At 43.1% G+C, this 23514-nt stretch overlaps 1 protein-coding gene across 7 annotated transcripts in view; it reads right to left on the bottom strand.

Moving 5' to 3' along the window:
- synrg (synergin, gamma) overlaps window positions 1-23514 on the bottom strand; it is a 123760-nt gene that overhangs the window by 82892 nt on the left and 17354 nt on the right. For 5 of the 7 annotated variants that reach the window (XM_055658211.1, XM_055658210.1, XM_055658208.1 and 2 more), the window contains exons 3-8: window positions 21682-21815; window positions 18593-18723; window positions 14855-14960; window positions 9956-10067; window positions 3463-3735; window positions 2872-3111 (exon numbers count right to left, since the gene is read on the bottom strand). In XM_055658211.1, coding sequence (XP_055514186.1) covers window positions 2872-3111; window positions 3463-3735; window positions 9956-10067; window positions 14855-14960; window positions 18593-18723; window positions 21682-21815 — 996 coding nt within the window. The remainder of the gene's footprint in view (window positions 1-2871; window positions 3112-3462; window positions 3736-9955; window positions 10068-14854; window positions 14961-18592; window positions 18724-21681; window positions 21816-23514) is intronic. The other 2 variants (XM_055658214.1, XM_055658213.1) reach the window with 1 other exon arrangement.

Below are 23514 nucleotides of genomic sequence, written 5' to 3' on the forward strand. Positions count from 1 at the left end.
GTATTCCTTTCCACTCACATTGAGTATAGATGTTGGAGGGTCATATTGCAGTTATATTAGACATTGATGAGGCCACATTTACAATATATGTTCAGTTTTGGTCACCATGTTATAAGAAAGGGTGCAGAGGAGATACAAGAATGTTGACAGGACTCGAGGACCTGCTCTACTGAAGTGGTTGAGCAGGCTAGGACTTTTTTCCTTGGAGCGCAGGAGGGTGAGGGGTGATCTTAAATGTGTACAAAATCATGGAAGGTATAGATCGGGTAAATGCATAGTGTCTCTTGCCCAGAGTAGGGGAATCGAGAACCAGAGGACACAGGTTTAAGGTATGGGGGAAAAGATTTAATAGGAGCCTGATGGATAACATTTTTACACAAAGAGTGGTGGGTATATGGAATGAGCTGCCGGAGGAGGTAGTTGAGGCAGGTACTATCACAACGTTTAAGAAACATTTAGACATGTACGTGGATAGAATAGGATAGGTTTAGAGGGATGTGGGCCAAACGCAGACAGATGTGACTAATGTAGATGGGACATGTTGATCAGCGTGGGCAGGTTGGGCCGATGGGTCTGTATCCATGCTGTATGACTCTCTGACTGGATTGAAAATTAGCTTCATGTAAGGAAGCAGATGATGATGGTGGAAGGTTGTTTTTCAGAATGGAGGCTCGTGACTAGTGGTGTACCTCAGGGTTCAGTGCTGGGTCCATTGCTGTTTGTCATCTATATCAATGATTTGGATGAGAACATACGAAGCAGAATTAATAAGTTTACAGATGACACTAAAATGTTGGAACGACCCGGAGCAGGGCTGTGCATCGCCCAGCTCGGCCTAAAATGGCCGTGGGACTTACTATCGCCCGCCTGGGGCTTCAACATCGGGGGGAAAATGGAGAGCAGGGGAGAGAAAAGACTTTGCCTTCCATCACAGTGAGGAGGAGGTTCACTGTGATGGATTGGTTGTGTGTCTAGTAGGAATCGTTTTTTTGTTTGTATGGCTGTAGAAACAGAGTTTCATTTGAGCCTCACTGAGGTTCAAATGACAATAAATATTGTATTATTGTATTGTAATGGATGGCAGTGTAAAATGTGTGGCAAAATGATTGTCAAAAGTTACAGCAGTATCTTGATCAATTGGGTGGGGGGGGGTGGGGTTGAGGAATGGTTAATGGAGTTTAATACAGAGAAGTTCAAAGTGTTGTACTTTGGGAAGTCAAACCAGGGCCGGATCTACACACTGAATGGCAGGGCTCTGGGGAGTATTTTAGAGCAAAGGAATCTACGAATGCAGGTACATAATTCCTTGAAAGTAGCGTACAGATGTCATGGTTATGGGGAGAAGGTAGGAGAATGGGGTTAGGAGCAAGAGATAGATCAGCTAGGATTGAAAGGCGCAGTAGACTTGATGGGCCGAATGGCCTAATTCTACTCCTATTCCTTATGACCTTATGACCAGTAGACAGAGTGGTCAAGAAGGGTTTCAGCACATTAGTTAGAGAAAATAAGTTGGGAGGTCAATTACAGTTGTACAAGACATTGTTGTGTTTAGATTTGGTCACCCAGTTATACAAAAGATGGTGTCAAGCTGGAAAAGGAACAGAAAAGATTTACGAGCATGTTGCTAGGGCTCAAGCGCCTGAGATCCAGGGAGAAGTCAAGTAGGCTAGGACTTTATTCCTTAAAGTGCAAGAGGATGAGGGGTGATCTTATAGAGGTATACACAATCATGAGTGGAATAGATAAGGTAAATGCAGAGTCCTTTACCCAAAGTAGGTGAATCGAGAACCAGAGGACATAGGTTTAAGGTGAGGGGGGGGGGTGGAAGATTTGATAGGAACCCGAGGGACAGCTTTTTACACAAAGGGTGATGGGTATATGGAACGAGCTGAAAGTAGTTGAACCAAGTATTTTCACAACATTTATGAAACATTTAGACAAGTACATGGATACGATAGGTTTAGAGATATGGCCAAACGCAGGCAGATGGGGCATATATTGACCAGCATGGGTAAGTTTAGCCTGTTTATGGGCTCGTTTTTATGCTGTGTAATTCCATGTTACAGCTACTATTATGAATCCCACACTAATGATTACCAAGCTTCCATAAGGCATGGAATTATTTTAAAACATCTGCAAAAGTATTCAGAGACACAAGGAACTGCAGAAGCTGGCTGACAAAAATGACAAGTTGCTGGAGAAACTCAGCAGGTCAGGCAGCATATTTAGAGAACATGTGAATTATTCATCTTTTTCTCCAAGGATTCAAGATTTGAGCCAAAGAATATTAACATAACCACAGAAAATAAAATAACAATCTTTGATATAATCATATATTTTAATATCAAGAATTTTTAACAATGAAAAACATTGGTGGCATTTTTCGCTGGAGTCCAGCATTTCAATATCAACATTTCACCAAATTCAGTCAAGAAGGTTGCACATAAATGGTCAAAGTGGAAGGTTAATTAATATCCTTATCATTACTTTAAGGTCCTCAAAGTCATCACCACAAGCGATTTTATTTTCTTATGTTTGACTTGCTTAATTACATGCAAAGATTAAACTTGAAGTACAATGCGAAACAGAATTCTTACAGCTGTATTGATCAACTGTGTTATAGAGGGGGAACTTGTTTTCACCTAAACCAACACAGCAGCAGTCTATGAATAAAGTTCAATAAATGTTATAATAGACGAGGTGCAAAAACCTGTCATTCAGGCAAATAAATTGTGTTAGATCAAAGAGACAATATGCGATAAGTAATTATTAAAAGGTTAACAAATTATCAACTAAAATTATAAAGAGATATAATTGTTCTGACTTTGCGGAAGCCTGGTTATTAGTGATTGGAAAAAAAAGTTTGCTCACCACTCTCTTTGGCAGGTGACTCTGGCTCAGGTTCCTTTGGCATGTCTGCTGTGAAGACACCACTGAGACTTTCAGACTGGATGCCCCAGTTACAGGCCTTGGCACTGGGCTGAAACTGAGTCGAGACTGAGGCTTTAGACCCAAAGTGGGCCTTGGGCTCAGACTTGTTAAATTTAATGTGTGCCTGTTTGGGCATGCTGAAATCACAGGAAGCAAACATTTTCTCTTCTAATGAAAGGCCTAAACAAACAGGAGGTGGAACAAGTGTTTCCCAGCTTAGTTTAGTGAATTTTAAGTTAGTTACAATAAAATTTTAGACTTAAATATTAAGCCTGAGCTCCTAAAGATGCTGTAGCAATGAAGAATGCATCTTTTTTTTTTAGTCAAACATTCTCCTTTGACACAAAGGATCAAAAATCTAAAATAATTAATCATGGTTATGTTTTTATGAGTTGAAAAAATAAATTAATGTAATTTATGTATAATATTTTGCAATCACACAAATTCAATATAATCATTTCCTTCTCATAATTTTTTTTAATTCATTTTTTTTTTAAATGAACAATTTAAAATAAGTTCAGTACTTGTTACCTTGGCTGTGTTTTGCTGAATGCCCTGCTGTGGCATACAATGCAGTAGAAGCTTTAGGGTGGTGTGAGCTACCATGTTGGGCCGGAGCTGCAGCCAGCTCAGACTGCAGCCCAGACTCTAACGTGGGGCAGAAGGGTTGGAACTGCTGGAAACTGGTGGGAGCCGCAGGTGCAGCAGAATCAGGCCCTTGAACAAAGTCACTGAATTCTTCATCGTCAGAAAAAGCAGGGGATTGGGAAGGAGGGGCAGTTGATAGGGATGACTGGGGAGTATCTGTAAAATGGATAAATCAAAATAAGGCAACACAAATTAAACTAAAATAATAAGAAAATACAAGTACATATAGACTGATTAATATATCATGTCTCTGTATTAAACGCAGTTTGTCTATTTCTAAGAACATGACAGTGAAGCTCAAACTACAAAAGCCTTTCAGAACATACAAGCACCTCTCTGAAGAAGGGTCTCAACCCGAAATGTCACCCATTCCTTCTCTCCAGAGATGCTGCCTGACCCCCTGAGTTGCTCCAGCATGTTGTGTCTACAAGCAATTCTCCTCTTTATCTCAGAAACTAACCCTTTTTATGAGTTCTGCATGAAGGAAAATTGATGTGAAAATTGAAAATTGATAACCACCCGAAAGATTAGTAAAAATAAAGCATGGAAACCAGCAGACACATTGCTGATATAGACAGCTATTTCGTGGTAAAATGCCATCGTCCACAGGGAGACAAAAATGCTGGAGAAACTCAGCGGGTGAGGCAGCATCTATCAAATAGTCTACAGGAACATTTCCAAAGACAGAAAGCAAAGCTGCACCAAAAGCTGAGAATGCTTGAAGACAACACAACTGAGGATGCATCTGAGGAAGAGAACAATGAAGCTTGCAATAACAGCTACGTAATCCTGCCGGCCTCTTCCATTTCGAGATCCACACTTCCAACAGCCAGCATTTTGGTGATTAATAAAGGATTCCTGATAAATAAGTAATCGCTGGTTCCATTCATACACACTTCATAATGCATTAAAGCATTGCTATTCATTTACTGGGTTTATGTTGACTAAAACAGTTATCCAACATGTTTCATTACATGGTGTAAGAAAAGACTAGTAATAACTGAATAGCTGTGTGAGCCCTGTAAATTGGTTAAGCACTGAACAGAGTTTGCAAACAATTACTTCTTTCCATAAGCAGCAACAACAAGCATGGTGAGAGAAAGCTGAAGATTTGACATTATGACATCAAATTGTTGCCTGGACATCATTTTCGGTGGAATGGATCGAGCAACAATTATTTGCATTGATTTCAAATTATCTACTTTTTATTGCCAATACAAAATCACAAATTTCTCTGTTGTCAGTCAGCATTTTAGAACTGATTAATTAGGTACATCTACCTAAAGATGCAATAATGTGTTGTAATGTTAATTGTAAGGATATGAAGCATAGGAGAGGTATCTGCTCCATGTATAATGATATATTAAGCGCCTTATATGTAGGCAGTAAGCCCTACTGCAAGCATAAAAATAAGACACATAACATCAGGCCTGGCTGGAATAAGTATGTAGCTGAGTATCATACTGAAGCCCGTGAAGCCACCAAATCATGGGCTATGGCAGGTAGACCCAGACAGGGGCCTGTGTTTGTGCAAGAAGCTCATTAATGCAAGGTATAAGTATGCTGTTCGCTTCATCTGTAAAAATGAGCAAGCTATGAGGGCTGATTCCTTGGTTAAGAAGCTGCTCAGTAACAATGCTACAGATTTTTGGAAAGAAGTGAGAGCTCTTAACAGTTGCAAAACAATCTCTACCGTGTACTGTAGATGGAATCTCCAGAACAGCTAATATCGCGGAGTTATGGCGACAACATTATAGTACTTTATTCAACTGTGTCAAAGGTGACTTGTATCGGGTGGACAATATTGAGAGCAATGACTCAATGGTGATTATGTCACATGAGGTGTATCATGCCATGAACAAACTGCCCAACACCAAAGCAAGTGGCTTGGATCATATTTCTGCTGAACATCTTAAGTATGCGAGTATGAGGATAGCTCCTCTCCTTGCTATTTGTTTTACTGGCTTTATGATTCATGGCTTGTTACCAGACTCAATGTTGTCCATTCTGTTAGTGCCGGTCATTAAGGACAAAGCTGGTAAAGTAGGCAGCCTAAATAATTACAGGCCCATAGCTTTAGCCAGCATATTGTCAAAAGTTTTAGAAAGAGTTCTGCTGGATAGAATAAATGAGTTTGTTAACTCCTTAGATAACCATTTTGGGTTTAAAGCTAATCATGACACTGACTTTTGCATATATATTAAGTGGGTTGGTGGCGCAACCGACGTGTAATTATTGTGGCCTTGTCAAAAATAAAGTTTAGTACTACACGCTACAAATCCCAGTTGTGGAGACACTGGTATCGTTGTCTCGTTGTAGGACATTGATCATTCTTTTATTCTGGATTTTAATTCATGTATTGTGTTCTTTTTTAATATATAATTTATGAAGCTTTTATAAGTGATATACTAAGATTTTATATGTACTTTATGATATTTTTTAATATGCAACGCATTTTTATGTAATGTTGCCCCTTGTCTGGACCCTGAGTCTGATATAAAGTTTGTTATTATTATTACATTAATTCTGTAGAAGACAGAATGCTGCTAATTAACAACATGACCACCAAGTTATTTAAAATGATTCCCGATTTAAAAAAATCTACTTTATCTGAATAAAATATTATTTAAAAGTAATTTGTTATCTGTAAATGACATGAGTATGATCACTGAAATTAAAGGGCTTAACAATCTTCTTATTATAACATGATAGCAGAGCAGTGTGGTGGTTACGTTATTGCACACCAGAGGTCTTGGGTAGCCTCTAGAAGTGAGTTCATATCCCACGTGAACAATTTGAGCATTTAAATTTAGATAATTAAATAAATTCTAGAGTTTTAAAAAAGTTAGTGCCGGTAATGATGATCCTGAACCTGCCAATGATTGCAAAACCTATGGTTCACCAATATCAGAGGTTAACCTGACAATCTTACCCAGTCCGGCCTATATATGACCCCACCAATGTGCCTTACTCTAAGATTTCCTTTGTTGAAGGCCATTAACATGAGCTTAACAAGCAACACTTAAATCTTCTGTATGAAAAAAAATAATGTAAGAAAGATGACAAACCCAAAAATGAGAACATTTGTTTTAGTTGTCTACTTTCTTTTCCCCAAAGCATGTTAAATACAAGAAAATAACACTGCCTATTCCCGAATGACATCTCATTTTACAACAGCCAACCGAGAGCTTGCAACTGTTACTAAGATTCCTCCATCACCAGTCAAATGGAACAAGCAAGATTGAAAGGAAGCCATGGAGTTTGTGTGAACTGGTTAGTATTCTTAATACATCGAAAAGCCACAAATAATATTCACTGTGCCTTTTTAAGAAATTCAGAGGGATGCTGTTAGATGCAGTTTTGCTGCTGGAAGAGATGACATGAAGCCACAGCAGGATAAAGTAGCATGTTAGTATTTCACATTTGTTAATAACCATGTAACATGTCAAATAAAACGCAATTCAATTCAATTTAAGAATTAATCCAACGTAGCAATATATTAATTCAACATCTCAAACTGTAAATAACATTCATTTCAAATGAACAAGACATTGGTACGATAAGCAACTTCGCCAGCCTTAACAACTGTCCAGTGGCTCTGGGAATTGTATTCTGCACTATTTCAACGAGTTTGAACTAATTGTATCTATATATGGTATATCTGATTTGTTTGGGCAGCATGCAAAACAAAGGTTTACACTGTATCTCGGTACATGTGACAATTATAAACTCCGAGATTATTGCTTTAGCTTAAGAAGTCACATTACTTGAATCAAAGGAGATTTGAATATATAGTAATTCAAATTTATATTAAAACCAGATCTTTTTCAGTATTATAAAACTGGATGGAAACTGTAATTCTAAGAAGGCCGCTACACAGGTGATAGACAACATTTGTATTTGTATGCACTGCTTCTGAGAAAAGGACGGTTTCACTGCAATTCTACAGTTACAATCTTACAATCGGGTGCCTGCAATTTGGGTTATTACCTCGCCTTATGTGGCCAGTAACCATGTATGACATCACCCTCACAAGAGTCGGGAAGGCAAATTCCTTGTATGTGAATACTTGGCCAATAAACTTACTTACTTAAAGATCGAAAGAACAATCAGCTCTTTCGTGAGAAAGTGGTTCTTTCGGTGCCAGAGCAGCGTAGGCCTGTACAGTCAGGGGGTATTCCAGCTGCCTCTCTCTAGCCTCACAGAGGAGTTTAAGTGCACTAAAGTCAGACTAGAGATGACCCTGGCAGAATCAAGGGACACTGTCATCCGAGCTGCTGCTCCAACCCTGGCAACAGGAAAGAAGTGGACGGCTAAGAATGTGACATAGTAGGCAAAATCTGCTCTCCACCAAGGCGGCATGATAGGGTAAATCCAACACGGAAGAAGAGGCTTGGGGCTTGGGGGAAAGCAACCTTGCTGGAACAAGGCATCATCACTGGAGCGCTGGAAGTTGGTCGCGGCCGAAGTCCGCCGACAGGAGGAATCGAGTAGGTGTGCCAAGGCTGTGATGCAAGCTAAACAGGGCCAGTGGATGAGATGGAAGAGTGTGGAAAAGAGGAAGTTCAGCTGGAAGGACATGTGGGAGATGGAGGCGAGCAGGATATTCGGGCAACCTATGATGTCCTTCCTAGCCCAAAAAATCTCAACCAATGGCTGGGCAAAGATCCATCATGCCCCCTGTGTTCAACACCAGCCACGCTTAAGCACATCCTCACTGGGTGTAAAGTAAGTCTCTCCCAAGGACGGTACACCTGGAGACATAATCAATCAAGTGTTCAAATGCCTGGCAGCGACTCTGGAAAGCAGGAGAACAGCACATGGTGTATTTTGTGGAGCTCACAGTCCCTTGGGAGGATGCTGTGCAGGAAGCATTCGAAAGAAAGAAACTGCGATATACAGAGCTTGCAGCAGAGGCAGAACAGCGCGGCTGGAGAGCTAAGATCTGCCCGGTAGAAGTTGGATGTCGAGGATTCGTGTCAATATCAACCGTAAGACTGATGAAGGACCTGGGGATCAGCGGACAAGCCCTGTGCCAGGCCAAAGAAACATGGCGGGTGGCAGAATATTTTATTCTAAGTCAGTGTTTTGAGGTAAATGCAAGTTCATACTGATCTTCTGCATCAAGTTTAATTTGAACCTTCTACTATCCTACGCAACTGCAGGCCAAGTCCACCTTTAGCCACTTGCAGAGGCAGAGGAGTAGCAGCTCTGGCTGAAGAGGAAAGACCCCATTTGGTGTCCCAAATAACCGACTAGACAGATGCAAAGGGGGGTGATTCTGGGACGCCAGAATGCACAGCTGAGCCTACTGAAGACGTCGTGGGTCCAATCAGTGAAACGTCGATGAAAGTAGGTGCCCACTTGATAACCCCAATGACGTATCTGCCAAGCTTTTCTCAACATCGGAGGAGCATAGGGGAGTACATAAGGGACTCCATCACCACCGGGAGCAAGTTGACATTTGGCACTGTGTATTTGGAAACAGTTTAATGCCTAATTTCAACTTTTTCAAAACAAATTTCCCTCTCTACTACAGGTTTTCTCTTTTTGCTCCTGCTGGAACACTCTATCTTGGGGTATTGTCTGTGCCTAACCCAAAGCTGGTGAACGGTGGCAGTGGCCATGAATCACCTCAATCACTTATTCTCATCGAACCTCATTTCTTCAATGCATTCAAAAGCAAAATCATTACAAGTTTTTATTTTCCTCGCTCACTGAGAAGTATCCTGGTTTGGTGTCTTCAATGCTGTGGAAATCAGCTTAGACTTAACCAGGGATGGTCGAGACCTATCTGAAACCTTTGGTTCACATCTACATTCATCCATCCTACCACGAAGACAGCTTCTCTTTGACAGAAGTCGAAGCCTGTTGACAAGGATTACTCAAGGTTAATCCCTCCAAATAACAGGCTGTGGGTACCACTCAGAAAGATCTTTGCATCGAGGCACAGTGTTAGGAAATATGGGATACCAAGAAGAGTTTAAAATCAAATCAAAGAATTTGCCTACTGCTTATTTCCTATTGAATACTCAATATTCTGCATCTAGTGGCATGGTGGAAGCAGAATCCAACTCAATCTAACACACCAACAACAGATTTATGAAGGGGTTGAGTGAAAAACAAAATCAAAATATTGGCACCATTTATTCAGATGGACTGTTGAGTTGTGCAAAATGTCTTTCACTCAGTACTAGATGAATATTCCAGGATGGTAAATAGTGAGGGTGGAAGGCTGCAGTGTTTCAAATCATTTTAATTTTTCTCATAATTTCACAATTATTGACCAGAGCATCTTCTTGTCAAATTATAAGCCTTGAAATGTGATAGACATTTGCTACAATAATAAGCTTCATTCATTTACAGACACACTGACCTTGTTTACTGGAATGTGGAGCAGGGCCTGGGTGCATCTTTGCATCCCTTGTGAACCCAGCAAGGTTTCCTTTAATGGCTTCCAAAGCATCATCTCTGTTTTTTTCCCCAATCTGAAACCAGAATGAGAGAAGCAGGTGATTTATTACATAGAGCATATAATAGTTCAGCACAGGAACTGGTCCTTTGGCCCATAATGTTTGTGCCAAACATGATGCCAAGTTAAACTAATTTCATCTGCTTGTACATCATCCATATCCCTCTATTCCTTGCACATCAATATGAATATCTAAAAGCCTCTTAATCGCCACCATCTGCTTCCACCACCAACCCTGGCAATGCATTCCAGGTCCACACAACTGTGTGTAAAAAACTTGCCCTGCACATCTCCATTAAACTTTCCCCTCTCACCTTATAGCTCTGTCCACTAGTATTGGACATTCCCACCCTGGGAAAAAGGTTCTGACTGTCTACCTGTGTAGGAAGGAACTGCAGATGCTGGTTTAGATAGATAGCTGAAACCCTTAAATACACAGCAACATTCTGGTAAACCACCTATGCACCCTCTCCATACCCTCCACATCCATTCTGCAATGGAATGACCAGAACTGCACTCAATACTCCTAATGTGGCCTAACCAAAGTCTTATAGAGCTGGATCATGACTTTCTTGATGCAATTTAAGTATTATTAATTAACATGAAATTGGAAATAAAACCAAGCAATTATAAAATAACTGTTACACTTAACACTGAGTAAGCAATTGCTTCTCTCCTGCAAATGGCTGCTACACCCCAATGAAAATGAACAGATTAAATAAAGATCCCCAGGAGAGAGTGGATTAATGAAACCAAGTGCACAACTGGAACAACATCGACACCTGCTACAAAAACTAAAAGGTATGTGGGGTAGAGAACCAAAACAACTTGTGTTCTTTTGCATTTTGTAAGGCTATAAACAAATGGTATTTACTTTAATCCGTGCCACTGTATTCATGCAGTTTAAATGCTGTGGGAGCAACTCTCACTCACACAGCCACCAGCAGCCATGACAGGTTACATTCTACCCAAAGCTGTGATCTCTTAAAAACAGAATTTCACTATTTTCACAGAATGGATAATGTGTCCCTATAATCTTCAATGACATTCTTCATTTAATATGCCAACCATGTCATCTCTGGGTGCCCGCTCTACCACCCACCAAATGGAGCTCAGGGCCTGGCAGACATTGACAATAGAGACAACAACCTGGCTGCTTAACACCCGGCTTGAGATCGAACCATTCCTTTGGTTTATGTTTCATTGTCCTATCAGGAACACATGACAATAAACTCACTTGTTTCATACGCAAGAAGAAGTTCATTTAATAGCTACCCAGGATTTTATTTGAAGGATTTGAAGGGGGGGGGGGGGGGGGGGGGGGGGGGGATGTTAATTGTTTGCTGTTGAGAGACATCAGCACCAAGCTGCCCTCCAGGAACAATAAAGATATCTCATTAAGAGAATCCAAATACACACAACGGCATGAAGTTAAGGGCACCCATTAAACCAACACGTAAACAAAGGGCTTGTCCATTCAGCCATGTGTATATATTTAACCACAAACAGTATTATCTTGCAAACAAACTCACTGACAATTAATGTTTAAAGCTGTCAGGACTCATTGATTTATGAAGGAACTAAGTTATAATTATTCCATTCACACAAGTTCCAGTGCCTCTTTTCAGGGCATCATTCCACTTAACTTTCCAATTATGCCACGTTTAGATACAGAAAGTCTGTAGAAAATTGAGCAATGAACGGATTGTTCTAAATGTAGGTTTCTGATTGCAAAATCCTGACTATTATTTATGATGTTCAGTATTTTCCCCTCAATTTCTTGCATTTTTTTCCTTGGGAATTCTAAATCCCTTGTGGGGACCTCTCACCCACAATTGATGAGCAAGCTTTGACATGGAGGGAGAACCCCTCCCATCCCATTCTATGTTCCATAATTCAGCCCATTAAATGCAGATTATGGTTCAGTAATTTATGAAAACGGCTTTGACAATAGCAGTTTTGAATCTCACTAAAGAAAAGTGTGTCCGTTCTGAAACTTCTGAAGTTGTACTTGCCAATAACTATAGATTTTTTGGTTTTGGTCACCCTGTTATAGGAAAGATGTTGTTAAGCTGGAAAGAGTACAGAACTTTCAGAAAGCATTTGATAAGGTCCCATATAGGAGATTAGTGGACAAAATTAGAGCATGTGGTATTGGGGTAGGGCAATGACATGGATAGAAAATTGGTTGGCAGACTGGAAACAAAGAGTAGGGATTCACAGGTCCCTTTTAGAATGGCAGGCAGTGACTAGTGGGGTACCGCAAGGCTTGGTACTGGGACTGCAGCTATTTACAATATACATTAATGATTTAGATGAAGGGATTAAAAGTAACATTAGCAAATTTGCTGATGACACAAAGCTGGGTGGCAGTGTAAACTGTGAGGAGGATGCTATGAGGATGCAGGGTGATTTGAGTTGAGTGAGTGGGCAGATGCATGGCAGATGCATTTAATGCAGGATAAATATGAGGATATGCACTGTGGTAGCACGCCGCCACCTATGGCCGTCATTTTTGGCCACCTCGCTCAGAGCACCCTCCGCCGTATGAGTGCGGAGGATTTTTTCCGTCGATGAAAAATGAGAGATATATTAATGTTTTTACAAAATTCCCCATTCTCTCTGCTGCCTCCACTGGCGGCAGGGGGAGGGACTATAAAACCAGGAAGTGTCGTGTCTCACTCGGTCTCTGCCAGAACCAGGAAGCGAGAGGCTCACGGCTCTCTGAGCTGCGAATAACACTGAAGGCACGTCTACTCCACGGTGAGTCCCCTCGATGCGGCTGTAAAGTGGCTGCAGCCCTTTTTAAAAAGTTTGTGTTCACAAAGTGAATTTTGGTTGTCGGGTGGCAGCAGCCCAATTGTTTGCCTTGGCTTGGCTTTTAAAATCGTTGCAACAGCTGGATGCCTGCCCAAGCATCCATACGACCCACAATGTCTATACTAGCCCTCTGGAAACCAGTACCTTCGGCCCGCAACACCCATACTAGTGCCCCCCGACTGGCTAGCAGTATTGGTGACCAGCCCTCCCGTGTGATGCTGGGACCCAACGGGTCCCACTTAGTGTAGTTATTATCTAAATGAAGTCAAGTTGGGAACCGGGGAAGTACAACGGGTTCTGGGGGTCCTTGTTCATCAGTCATTGGAAGTAAGACTGCAGGTACAGCAATGAGTGAAGAAAGCAAATGGCATGTTGGACTTCATAGCAAGAGGAATTGAGTGTAGGAGCAAAGAGGTCTTTCTGCAGTTGTACAGGGCCCTTGTGAGACCACACCTGGAGTTTTGTGTGCAATTTTGGTATCCCAATTTGAGGACGGACATTCTTGTTATTGAGGGAGTGCAGCGTAGGTTCACCAGGTTAATTCCCGGGATGGCTGGACGGTCATATGTTGATAGAATGGAGCGGCTGGGCTTGTATACTCTGGAATTTAGAAGGATGAGAGGGAATATTATTGGAACATATAAGATTATTAAGGGTTTGGACACGCTAGAGGCAGGAAACATGGTCCCGATGTTGGGGGAGTCCAGAACCAGTACCCACAGTTTAAGAATAAGGAGTCACCCATTTAGAACGTAGAAGAGGAAAAACTTTTTCACAGAGATTTGTGAGTCCATGAAATTCTCTGCCTCAGAGGGCGGTGGAGGCTGGTTCTCTGGATGTTTTCAAAAGAGAGTTAGACAGAGATCTTAAAGACAGCTGAGTCAAGGGATATGGGGAGAAGGCAGGAACGGGGTACTGATTGTAGATGACCAGCCATGATCACATTGACTGGCGGTGCTGGCTTAAGAGTCCGAATGGCCTACTCCTGCACCTATTGACTATATACAAGATTTACGAGGATGTTGCTAAGACACGCTAGACATGCTAAATACACGCTAAAATTTAGAAGATTGAGGGGGGATCTTATAGAAACTTACAAAATTCTTAAGGGGCTGGACTGGCTAGATGCAGTCCAGAACTAGGGGGTCACAGTTTAAGGATAAGAGTGAAGTCTTTTAGGACCGAGATGAGAAAATCATTTTTTACACAGAGAGTAGTGAATCTGTGGAATTCTCTGCCACAAAAGGTAGTTGAGGCCAGTTCATTGGCTATATTTAAGAGAGTGTTAGATGTGGCCCTTGTGGCTTAAGGGATCAGGGGGTATGGAGAGAAGACAGGGATGGGATACTGAGTTGGATGATCAGCCATGATCATATCGAATGGCGGTGCAGGCTCGAAGGGCCGAATGGCCTACTCCTGCACCTATTTTCTATGTTTCTACACACGAGGGCCTGAACCATAGGGAGAGATTGAGCAGGCTAGGACTTTATTCCTTGGAATGCAGGAGGATGTGGGGTGTCAGAGGTCATGGGGAGAAGGCAGGAGAATGGGAGAGATAGCAGAGAGAGATAGATCAGCCATGATTGAATAACAGAGTAGACTTGATGGGCCAAATGGCTAATTCTACTCCTATCACTTATGATCTTATAGAGGGGTGCAAGATCATGGGATAATAGATAAAGTAAATGCACAGAATCTTCTGAGGGGCAACCTTTTTACATAAAGGGCAGTAGGTGCATTGAACGAGCTGCCAGAGGAGGCAGGTACTAGCACAACATAGAAGGAACATTTGGACAGGTACATGGATGGGACAGTTTTAGAGGGATGTGGGCCAAATGCAGTCAGATGTGACTATTGTAGATGGGACATGTTGGTAGCCTGGGCAATTTTGGTTCGAAGGACCTGTTTCCATACTGTATGACACTATGAACTAAAATGAACCAAACTGAACAAAAGCATATTTACGAGATTGCTGGATAGTACCTTCGGTTTCACACTGCTCAGAAGGCGAAGCTTCTGCTTTTGCTCTTCGAACTGTCGCCGTTTCCGTTCCTCTTCCATCATCTTTTGTTGCTGTTCAAATCGTTTTCTGGAGAAGCAGAGAAAACCAAAGACTAAATGGGGGGAGGGACTCAAATAGAGAAAGCTAGTAGACAGTGTGTGAGGCAGGAGGTAGAGGAGGGAAGCACTCAGACCAAACGTATAGGGGGGGGGAAGAAAAATAAATAAATAAACAGAGAATAAGAGGTGGTGGGGTTGTTAAATGTGTGAGCGTAGAGACAGAGGGTGTAAAATGAAGGTAGAAGCAATAGGTAGCAAGGTGAAAAGTAAACGTGGCAGGCAGACAAATCTAGGGCAAAAATCAAAAAGGGCAACTTTTCAACATAATTGTATAAGGGGTAAGAGCGTTGTAAAAACAAGCCTGAAGGCTTTGTGTCTCAATGCAAGGAGCATTTATAATAAGGTGGATGAGTTGAATGTGCAGATAGCTATTAATGATTATGACATAGTTGGGATCACGGAGACATGCCTCCAGGGTGACCACGGCTGGGAGCTCAACATCCAGGGATATTCAATATTCAGGAGGGATAGACAGAAAGGAAAAGGAGGTGGGGTAGCGTTGCTGGTTAGAGAGGAGATTAACGCAATGGAAAGGAAGGACATTAGCTTGGAGGATGTGGAATCGATATGGGTAGAGCTGCGAAACACTAAGGGGCAGAAAACACTAGTGGGTATTGTCTACAGGCCACCTAACAGTAGTAGTGGAGTTGGGGATGGCATCAGACAGGAAATTAGAAATGCGTGCAACAAAGGTTATAATGGGCGACTTCAATCTACATATAGATTGGGTGAACCAAATTGGCAGGGGTGCTGAGGAAGAGGATTTCTTGAAATGTATGGGGGATAGTTTTCTAAATCAACATGTAGAGGAACCAATGAGAGAGCAGGCTATTCTAGACTGGGTATTGAGTGATGAGGAAGGGTTAGTTAGCAGTTTTGTTGTGCGTGGCCCCTTGGGCTAGAGTGACCATAATATGGTTGAGTTCTTCATTAGGATGGAGCGTGACATTGTTAATTCAGAAGCAAGGGGTTCTGAACTTAAAGAAAGGTAACTTTGAGGGTATGAGACGTGAATTGGCCAAGATTGACTGGCAATTGATTCTTAAAGGGTTGACGGTGGATATGCAATGAAAGGCATTTAAAGACTGCATGGATGAACTACAACAATTGTTCATCCCAGTTTGGCAAAAGAATAAATCAGGGAAGGCAGTGGATCCATGGATAACAAGGGAAATCGGGGATAGTATCAAAACAAAAGATGAAGCGTACAAATTAGCCAGAATAAGCAGCCTAGCAGAGGACTGGGAGAAATTCAGAGTCCAACAGAGGAGGACAAAGGGCTTAATTAGGAAAGGGAAAATAGATTATGAAAGAAAACTGGCAGGGAACATAAAAACTGACTGCAAAAGTTTTTATAGATATGTGAAGAGAAAGAGATTAGTTAAAACAAATGTAGGTCCCTTGTAGTCAGAAACAGGTGAGTTGATCATGGGGTCAAGGTCATGGCAGACCAATTGAATAACTATATTGGTTCCGTCTTCACTAAGGAAGACATAAATAATCTGCCGGAAATAGCAGGTGATCGCGGGTCAAATGAGATGGAGGAACTGTGTGAAATCCAGGTTAGCCGGGAAGTGGTGTTGGGTAAATTGAATGGGTTAAAGGCCTATAAATCCCCAGGGCCGGATCGGCTGCATCCCAGAGTACTTAAGGAAGTAGCCCCAGAAATAGTGGATGCATTAGCGATAATTTTTCAAAACTCTTTAGATTCTGGAGTAGTTCCTGAGGATTGGAGGGTAGCTAATGTAACCCCACTTTTTAAAAAGGGAGGGAGAGAGAAAACGGGGAATTACAGACCAGTTAGTCTAACATCAGTAGTGGGGAAACTATTAAAGATGGGATAGCAGCACATTTGGAAAGTGGTGAAATCATTGGACAAAGCCAGCATGGATTTACGAAAGGTAAATCATGTCTGACGAATCTTATAGAATTTTTCGAGGATGTAACTAGTAGCGTGGATAAGGGAGAACCAGTGGATGTGTTATATCTGGACTTTCAGAAGGCTTTCGACAAGGTCCCACATAAGAGATTAGTATACAAACTTAAAGCACATGGTATTGGGGGTTCAGTATTGATGTGGATAGAGAACTGGCTAGCAAACAGGAAGCAAAGAGTAGGAGTAAACGGGTCCTTTTCAGAATGGCAGGCAGTGACTAGTGGGGTACCGCAAGGCTCAGTGCTGGGACCCCACCTATTTATAATATATATTAATGATTTGCACGAGGGAATTGAATGCAACATCTCCAAGTTGTGGATGACACGAAGCTGGGGGGCAGTGTTAGCTGTGAGGAGGATGCTAGGAGGCTGCAAGGTGACTTGGATAGGCTGTGTGAGTGGGCAAATGCATGGCAGATGCAGTATAATGTGGATAAATGTGAGGTTATCCATTTTGGTGGCAAAAACAGGAAAGTAGACGATTATCTAAATGGTGGCCGATTAGGAAAAGGGGAGATGCAACGAGACCTGGGTGTCATGGCACACAAGTCATTGAAAGTAGACATGCAGGTGCAGCAGGCAGTGAAAAAAGCGAATGCTATGTTAGCATTCATAGCAAAAGGATTTGAGTATAGGAGCAGGGAGGTTCTACTGCAGTTGTACAGGGTATTGGTGAGACCACACCTGGCGTATTGTGTACAGTTTTGGTCTCCAAATCTGAGGAAAGACATTATTGCCACAGAGGGAGTACAGAGAAGGTTCACCAGACTGATTCCTGGGATGTCAGGACTTTCATATGAAGACAGACTGGATAGACTTGGCTTGTACTCGCTAGAATTTAGAAGATTGAGGGAGGGTCTTATAGAAACACACAAAATTCATAGGGGGTAGGACGGGCTAGCTGCAGGAAGATTGTTCCCGATGTTGGGGAAGTCCAGGACAAAGGGTCAGTTTAAGGATAAAGGGGAAATCCTTTAGGACCGAGATGAGAAAAACATTTTTCACGCAGAGAGTGGTGAGTCTCTGGAACTCTCTGCCACAGAACGTAGTTGAGGCCAGTTCATTGGCTATATTTAAGAGGGAGTTAGATGTGCCCCTTGTGGCTCAAGGAGTCAGGGGGTATGGAGAGAAGGCAGGTACAGGATACTGTGTTGGATGATCAGCCATGATCATATTGAATGGCGGTGCAGGCTCGAAGGGCCGAATTGCCTACTCCTGCACCTATTTTCTGTGTTTCTAAATGTCATTGAATAGTTGTTATATTTACATCCCATTAATGATCCAATACAGTAACTGACTAACCCATTATAATTAAATGAGAAAGCTATTAATAGTAAACTACTTAAATTACATTATTTGATCTGCGTTACAATTGAACGTTTTATCATAAAATCATTATTCTTCGTGCAAATGTTTCGGGTAGTGGCCGAGAATTTACCCATTCTGCATGGAGCTTGGTTACTGCGTAAAAAGTGACATTCTGTCAATAAATATTGTCGGTATGAATAATAAGTGTGGGAGGAGACAAATTATCTACAAATTCAAGGAAAGGTATTTTTTGCCTATTGCACAAATGAGGAACACAAACGACAGCTTTATTATGTCTATCATTTTTAAGGAAATACAATAATCTGTGTAATTGCTTGAAACAGAAAACAATCTTACTGTTGCTCTTCAGCAAACTGTTTTTGCATATCCGGTGTGTACTGTGGCGGTGATGGCCGCATTGCCATGTAATGATGTTGTGGCATATATGGCATTCCCGCTGGTGGCATGGTACCCATCGGCATTCCACCCTGAGAGGTGCAAAGGTTTTCAGAAGTTACAAAGAACCTAGAAAAATAGAATAGTATAACACAGAAACAGGCCCTTCGTCCCATATTGGCTGTGCCAAACATGTTGCCAAGATCATCTCTTCTCTACCTGCACATAATTCATATTCTTAAATTCCTGCATATCCATATGTCTGTTTAAGTCTCTTAAAAGCCACTATTGTATCTGCCTCAACCACCACACCCAGTGGTGTGACCAGGCATTTACCACCTTTTGCATAAAACAATTCCCCACACATTTCCTTTAAACTTTGCCCCTCTCACCTTAAAGCTATGCCCTCCGGTCTGAGTTTTCCATCCTGGGAAAAAGGTTCTGGCTGCTACCCTATCTAAGCCTCTCATAATTTTATGTGCCTCTCATAATAGGATAATATAATAGAAGGGATATGGACCAAATGCAGGCAGGTGGGACTAGTGTAGCTGGGGCATGTTGACCAGTGTGGGCAAGTTGGGCTGAAGGGCCTGTTTCCCCACTGTATCGCTTTAAGACTCTATAATTTTAAAATAAGACTTCCAACAGAACATAACAGAAATGGAAAGGGTAATTAAATCCAACTTGCTTGCCTTTTTGCTTCGATCCATGTAGAGCCTTATTTATTAAGGCTGTATTGTAAAAACCTTCTGATGCAAACATCACCATGGTATCCCAATACATCTTTGAGCAAGTTGTTAATAATTAAGCAAACATTAAACAATGTATGGGAAACAAATGATAAGTCAAGTGTACCCTTTAAATAAACATTCAATTTGTACATACTCATCAAGATGTACAGTATTTGATAAAGCTTTTGAGTAACATGCAACAATAAGTATATTATTATGAATTAGAACTGGATTTAAACTATCTCACACAGCATGGGATGGAATTGTGACATCAACAAATCCAAGGCTATAAATTAACTGTGACCTGATTTGTGAAAGTAGTTGTGGGAGGGAAATATAGTACAGGTGCACAACCTTTTATCCGAAAGCCTTGGGACCAGACACTTTTCGTAATTCAGAATTTTTCGGTTTTCGGAATGGAAGATTTTTAGCGTAGATTTTAACGGCTGGCTCAGTGGTAGAGTGCTCGGCTCGTATCCGTAAGGTCGCGAGTTTGCGCCTCGATCCCGGCAGTTACTCGATCGCGAGTTTGAGTCTTCAATGTAGTTTTTTCTTGCAGAATAGGAGAGAATAGGGAGGGTTAGGCTGGGATCATTCTCTGCGAGATGATCTTAGTGCGGGAGACAAGTGTAGGAGAGGTGTACTGAGTGTGTGGGCAGAACTTTGGAAGTGATTGCCCACCATTCTCAAAAGCCGCTGTGTCTCCCTGTCCCTCCAACTCCAGAGGAATCTGCTCCCCGATGGGCCGCTACGGCGACAAGTGGCAGTTCGCCCACAGCCCGAGCTGTGCCCCCTCATCCGCAACCCGGGTTCCTCTGGAGTTGGAGCGGGGCTGGGCTAGAGTTGTTGCTGGCTGTGAGTCTCTGGGATCTCCGTGCTTGCAGTGGGCCTGGGGGTCGGTGTCCCGATGAGGGGGCGCAGCTCGGGCTGTGGGCGAACTGCCACTTGTCGCTGTAGCGGCGCATCGGGGAGCGGCTTCTGGTGGTCCTGACGTCTCTCAGCTCCTGTCCAGGGGGATGGCCGGAGACGTCAGGACCAACAGGAACCCGCTCCCCGATGCGCCGCTACAGCGACAAGTGGCAGTTCACCCACAGCCCGAGCTGCGCCCCCTCATCCGCAACCCGGGTTCCTCTGGAGTTGGAGGGCGGCTGGGCTAGAGTTGCTGCTGGCTGTGAGTCTCTGGGATCTCCGTGCTTGCAGTCGGTGGCCTGTTGGTCCTGACGTCTCCGGTCACCCCCCTGGAATGGAGCTGAGACTTGGAACTTTACCGCCCTTGCCCCCTCCCTCTGCAACTGCAAACAACCCCACAGTTCCCAGTCTCAGCCCCTGTACAGGGGGGTGGCCGGAGACGTCACAGCCCGAGCCATCAGCTTCTGTCCCTACGGGGACAGCGGAGAGCTTGTTCCTCTGGAATTGGAACGGGGCTGGGCTGCTGCTGGCTGTGGGTCTCTGGGATCTCCGTGCTTGCAGTGGGCCTGGGGGTCGGTGTCCCGTTGGTCCTGACGTCTCCGGTGACTGGCACTAGCTCCGACGTGAAGACAGTGCAAAACCCCCGCGCCGGTGCAATGCGCGGGGAGCTGGAGAGGGGAGGGAAGGGGTCACACACATGGCCGGGAAGCAGAGGGGTGTAGGTGGGGTGAAACTGAAGGGAGCGACAATTTGCTGCTGCCTGCACGCTGAGTTAAAAAAAGTTCCCACGCAAGACTCACGATACACTGTGTATCGTGAGTCTACCGTGGGAACTTTTTAACCTCAGTGGGCAGGCAGCAGCAGATTGTCAATTATTAACCCTCCCGCGCAATATACCCTCGCCTTCTCTTTTATGAATGGGGCTTTAGTACCCCTTTCTTCGAAGACCGACCGGAGGTTCCGCTGTCACCTCTGCGGGCCGCCCTCGGTGAACGTTTTCAAGGACCTTTCTTCAAGGACTGAAAAAATGTCGCTATTCGGAGGTTTTCGTTATTTGGACCTTCGGATAAAAGGTTGTGCACCTGTACTTGGAAAGATATGTTGGGGCAAAAACCATTTGATTGTTTTGCTTCAAGTTTCCTTACACAATTTACAGCTTGATGTGCAACCTATTACTTCTAAATAGTTGTACAATCACTGTTTAAGACTCACTGAAAAATAATTTGATAGAGGCACAATATATTCTTGCACAATTTATGTTTGTTGGTACCCTCCACATCTTGCAGAGTAGATTGGGAATCCACTATACGATGAAAATGATACCATAGACAATAATATAGCCAAAATATTATATTTTAAATGTCATACGGATGAAGAATATTGCAAGTCAAATGTTTATCACTGAATTACCTGCATAGGCATTGATCCAGCAGGCATCTGTGAACTGAAGTTCATTCCTATTATGCCTTGCATGTTAGCCTGCATCACAGGTACCATGGGGAATCCCTGCTGCTGCTGCTGCTGATGCTGCATTGGTGTCATCCCTACACAAAAAAATTGTGAAATGGAAACCTTCATTTAAACTCTATGCATTTTCTTAAAAATCGCTGAATATATGTTGCACAATTCTGTTAGAAATAAGAATATGGAACAGAAAGACATTCTTGCCATAGAGGGAGTACAGAAAAGGTTCACCAGACTGATTCCTGGGATGGCAGGACTTTCATATGAAGAAAGACTGGATAGACTCAGCTTGTACTCGCTGGAATTTAGAAGATTGAGGGGCGATCTTATGGAAACTTACAAAATTCTTAAGGGTTTGGACAGGCTAGATACAGGAAGATTGTTCCCGATGTTGGGGAAGTCCAGAATAAGGGGGTCACAGTTTAAGGATAAGGGGGAAGGGACCGAGATGAGAAAAACATTTTTCACGCATAGAGGTTTTTTTTTGGTTGGCGGCGCGACTCACCCGTTGCAGCGGCCCCTACAGCCTGTCTGTCTTTTTTTTTTTTTTGTTTAGTTAAATGTAGTGTTGGTGTTTTTTAATACTAGTTTTAAATGTGTATATGTGGGAGGGGGGGGGGGGGGAACTGTTTAAAATCTCTTCCCTGTCCGGGAGACCCGACCTTTTCCCTGTCGGGTCTCCGTTGTCGTTGGGGCCTAGCACCGTGGAGCGGCCTCCAACCTGAACGACCCGGTGGCTTGGGAGACTGCGGAGCTGCGGACTACTCACCATGGTGGGGCTGGCCGGCCTCGGAGCGTGGGGAGCCGTGGTGACTCGCTGCTGAGACTCGACTCCTGGGGCTCGGAGGCTCCAGCAACGCAGCCGCAGGTCCGGTGGACTGGGACATCAGGAGCTCGTGGGTCTGGGTGGAGAGACCGCTTCCCAGAGCTCCCGCAACGCGACTTCTCCAGCCCGTGTCGCAGGGTTACAACGACCCGGAGCGGGGACGGACATCGCCCGGCGCGGCTTCATGGCCGTGGGACATTACAGCGCCCGCCGGGGACTCCAACATTGTGACGTTTAGACCGGGAGCAGGGCCGTACATCGACCTGGCAGGGCCTAAAATGGCCGTGGGATTTATCATCGCCCGCCTGGGGCTTGGACATCGGGAGAGAAATGGAGAACAGGGGAGAGAAAAGACTTTGCCTTCCATCACAGTGGGTTCACTGTGATGGATGTTTGTGTGAATTAAATTGTGTGTATGTCTGTAGGAAATTGTCTTTGATTGTATGGCTGTGGAAACGGAATTTCGTTTGAGCCTCACTGAGGTTCAAATGACATGTAATAAATATTGTATTGTAGTGAATCTCTGGAATTCTCTGCCACAGAAGGTAGTTGAGGCCAGTTCATTGGCTATATGTAAGAGGGAGTTAGATGTGGCCCTTGTGGCTAAAGGGATCAGGGGATATGGGGAGAAGGCAGGTACAGGATACTGAGTTGGATGATCAGCCATGATCATATTGAATGGCGGTTTAAGCTCGAAGGGCCGAATGGCCTACTCCTGAACCTATTTTCTATGTTTCTATAAGAAACAAGAAAGTTTCAAGCGGGCTCCACAATGGAATAACATGTTCAATCCAGTCTTGGCCTCAACACTACTATCCTGCTCTCCCCCCATACTGCCTCACTCGACTGCAATTATGTCTGTCAAACCCAACCTCTAATTTCTTCAATAACTTTGCCTCCATTGCTCATCAAGATAATTATAGAATGTGTAGGAAAGAACTGGAGTAACTCAG

Source organism: Leucoraja erinacea, chromosome 28 (assembly GCF_028641065.1).
Source record: "Leucoraja erinacea ecotype New England chromosome 28, Leri_hhj_1, whole genome shotgun sequence".
Taxonomy (NCBI): domain Eukaryota; kingdom Metazoa; phylum Chordata; class Chondrichthyes; order Rajiformes; family Rajidae; genus Leucoraja; species Leucoraja erinaceus.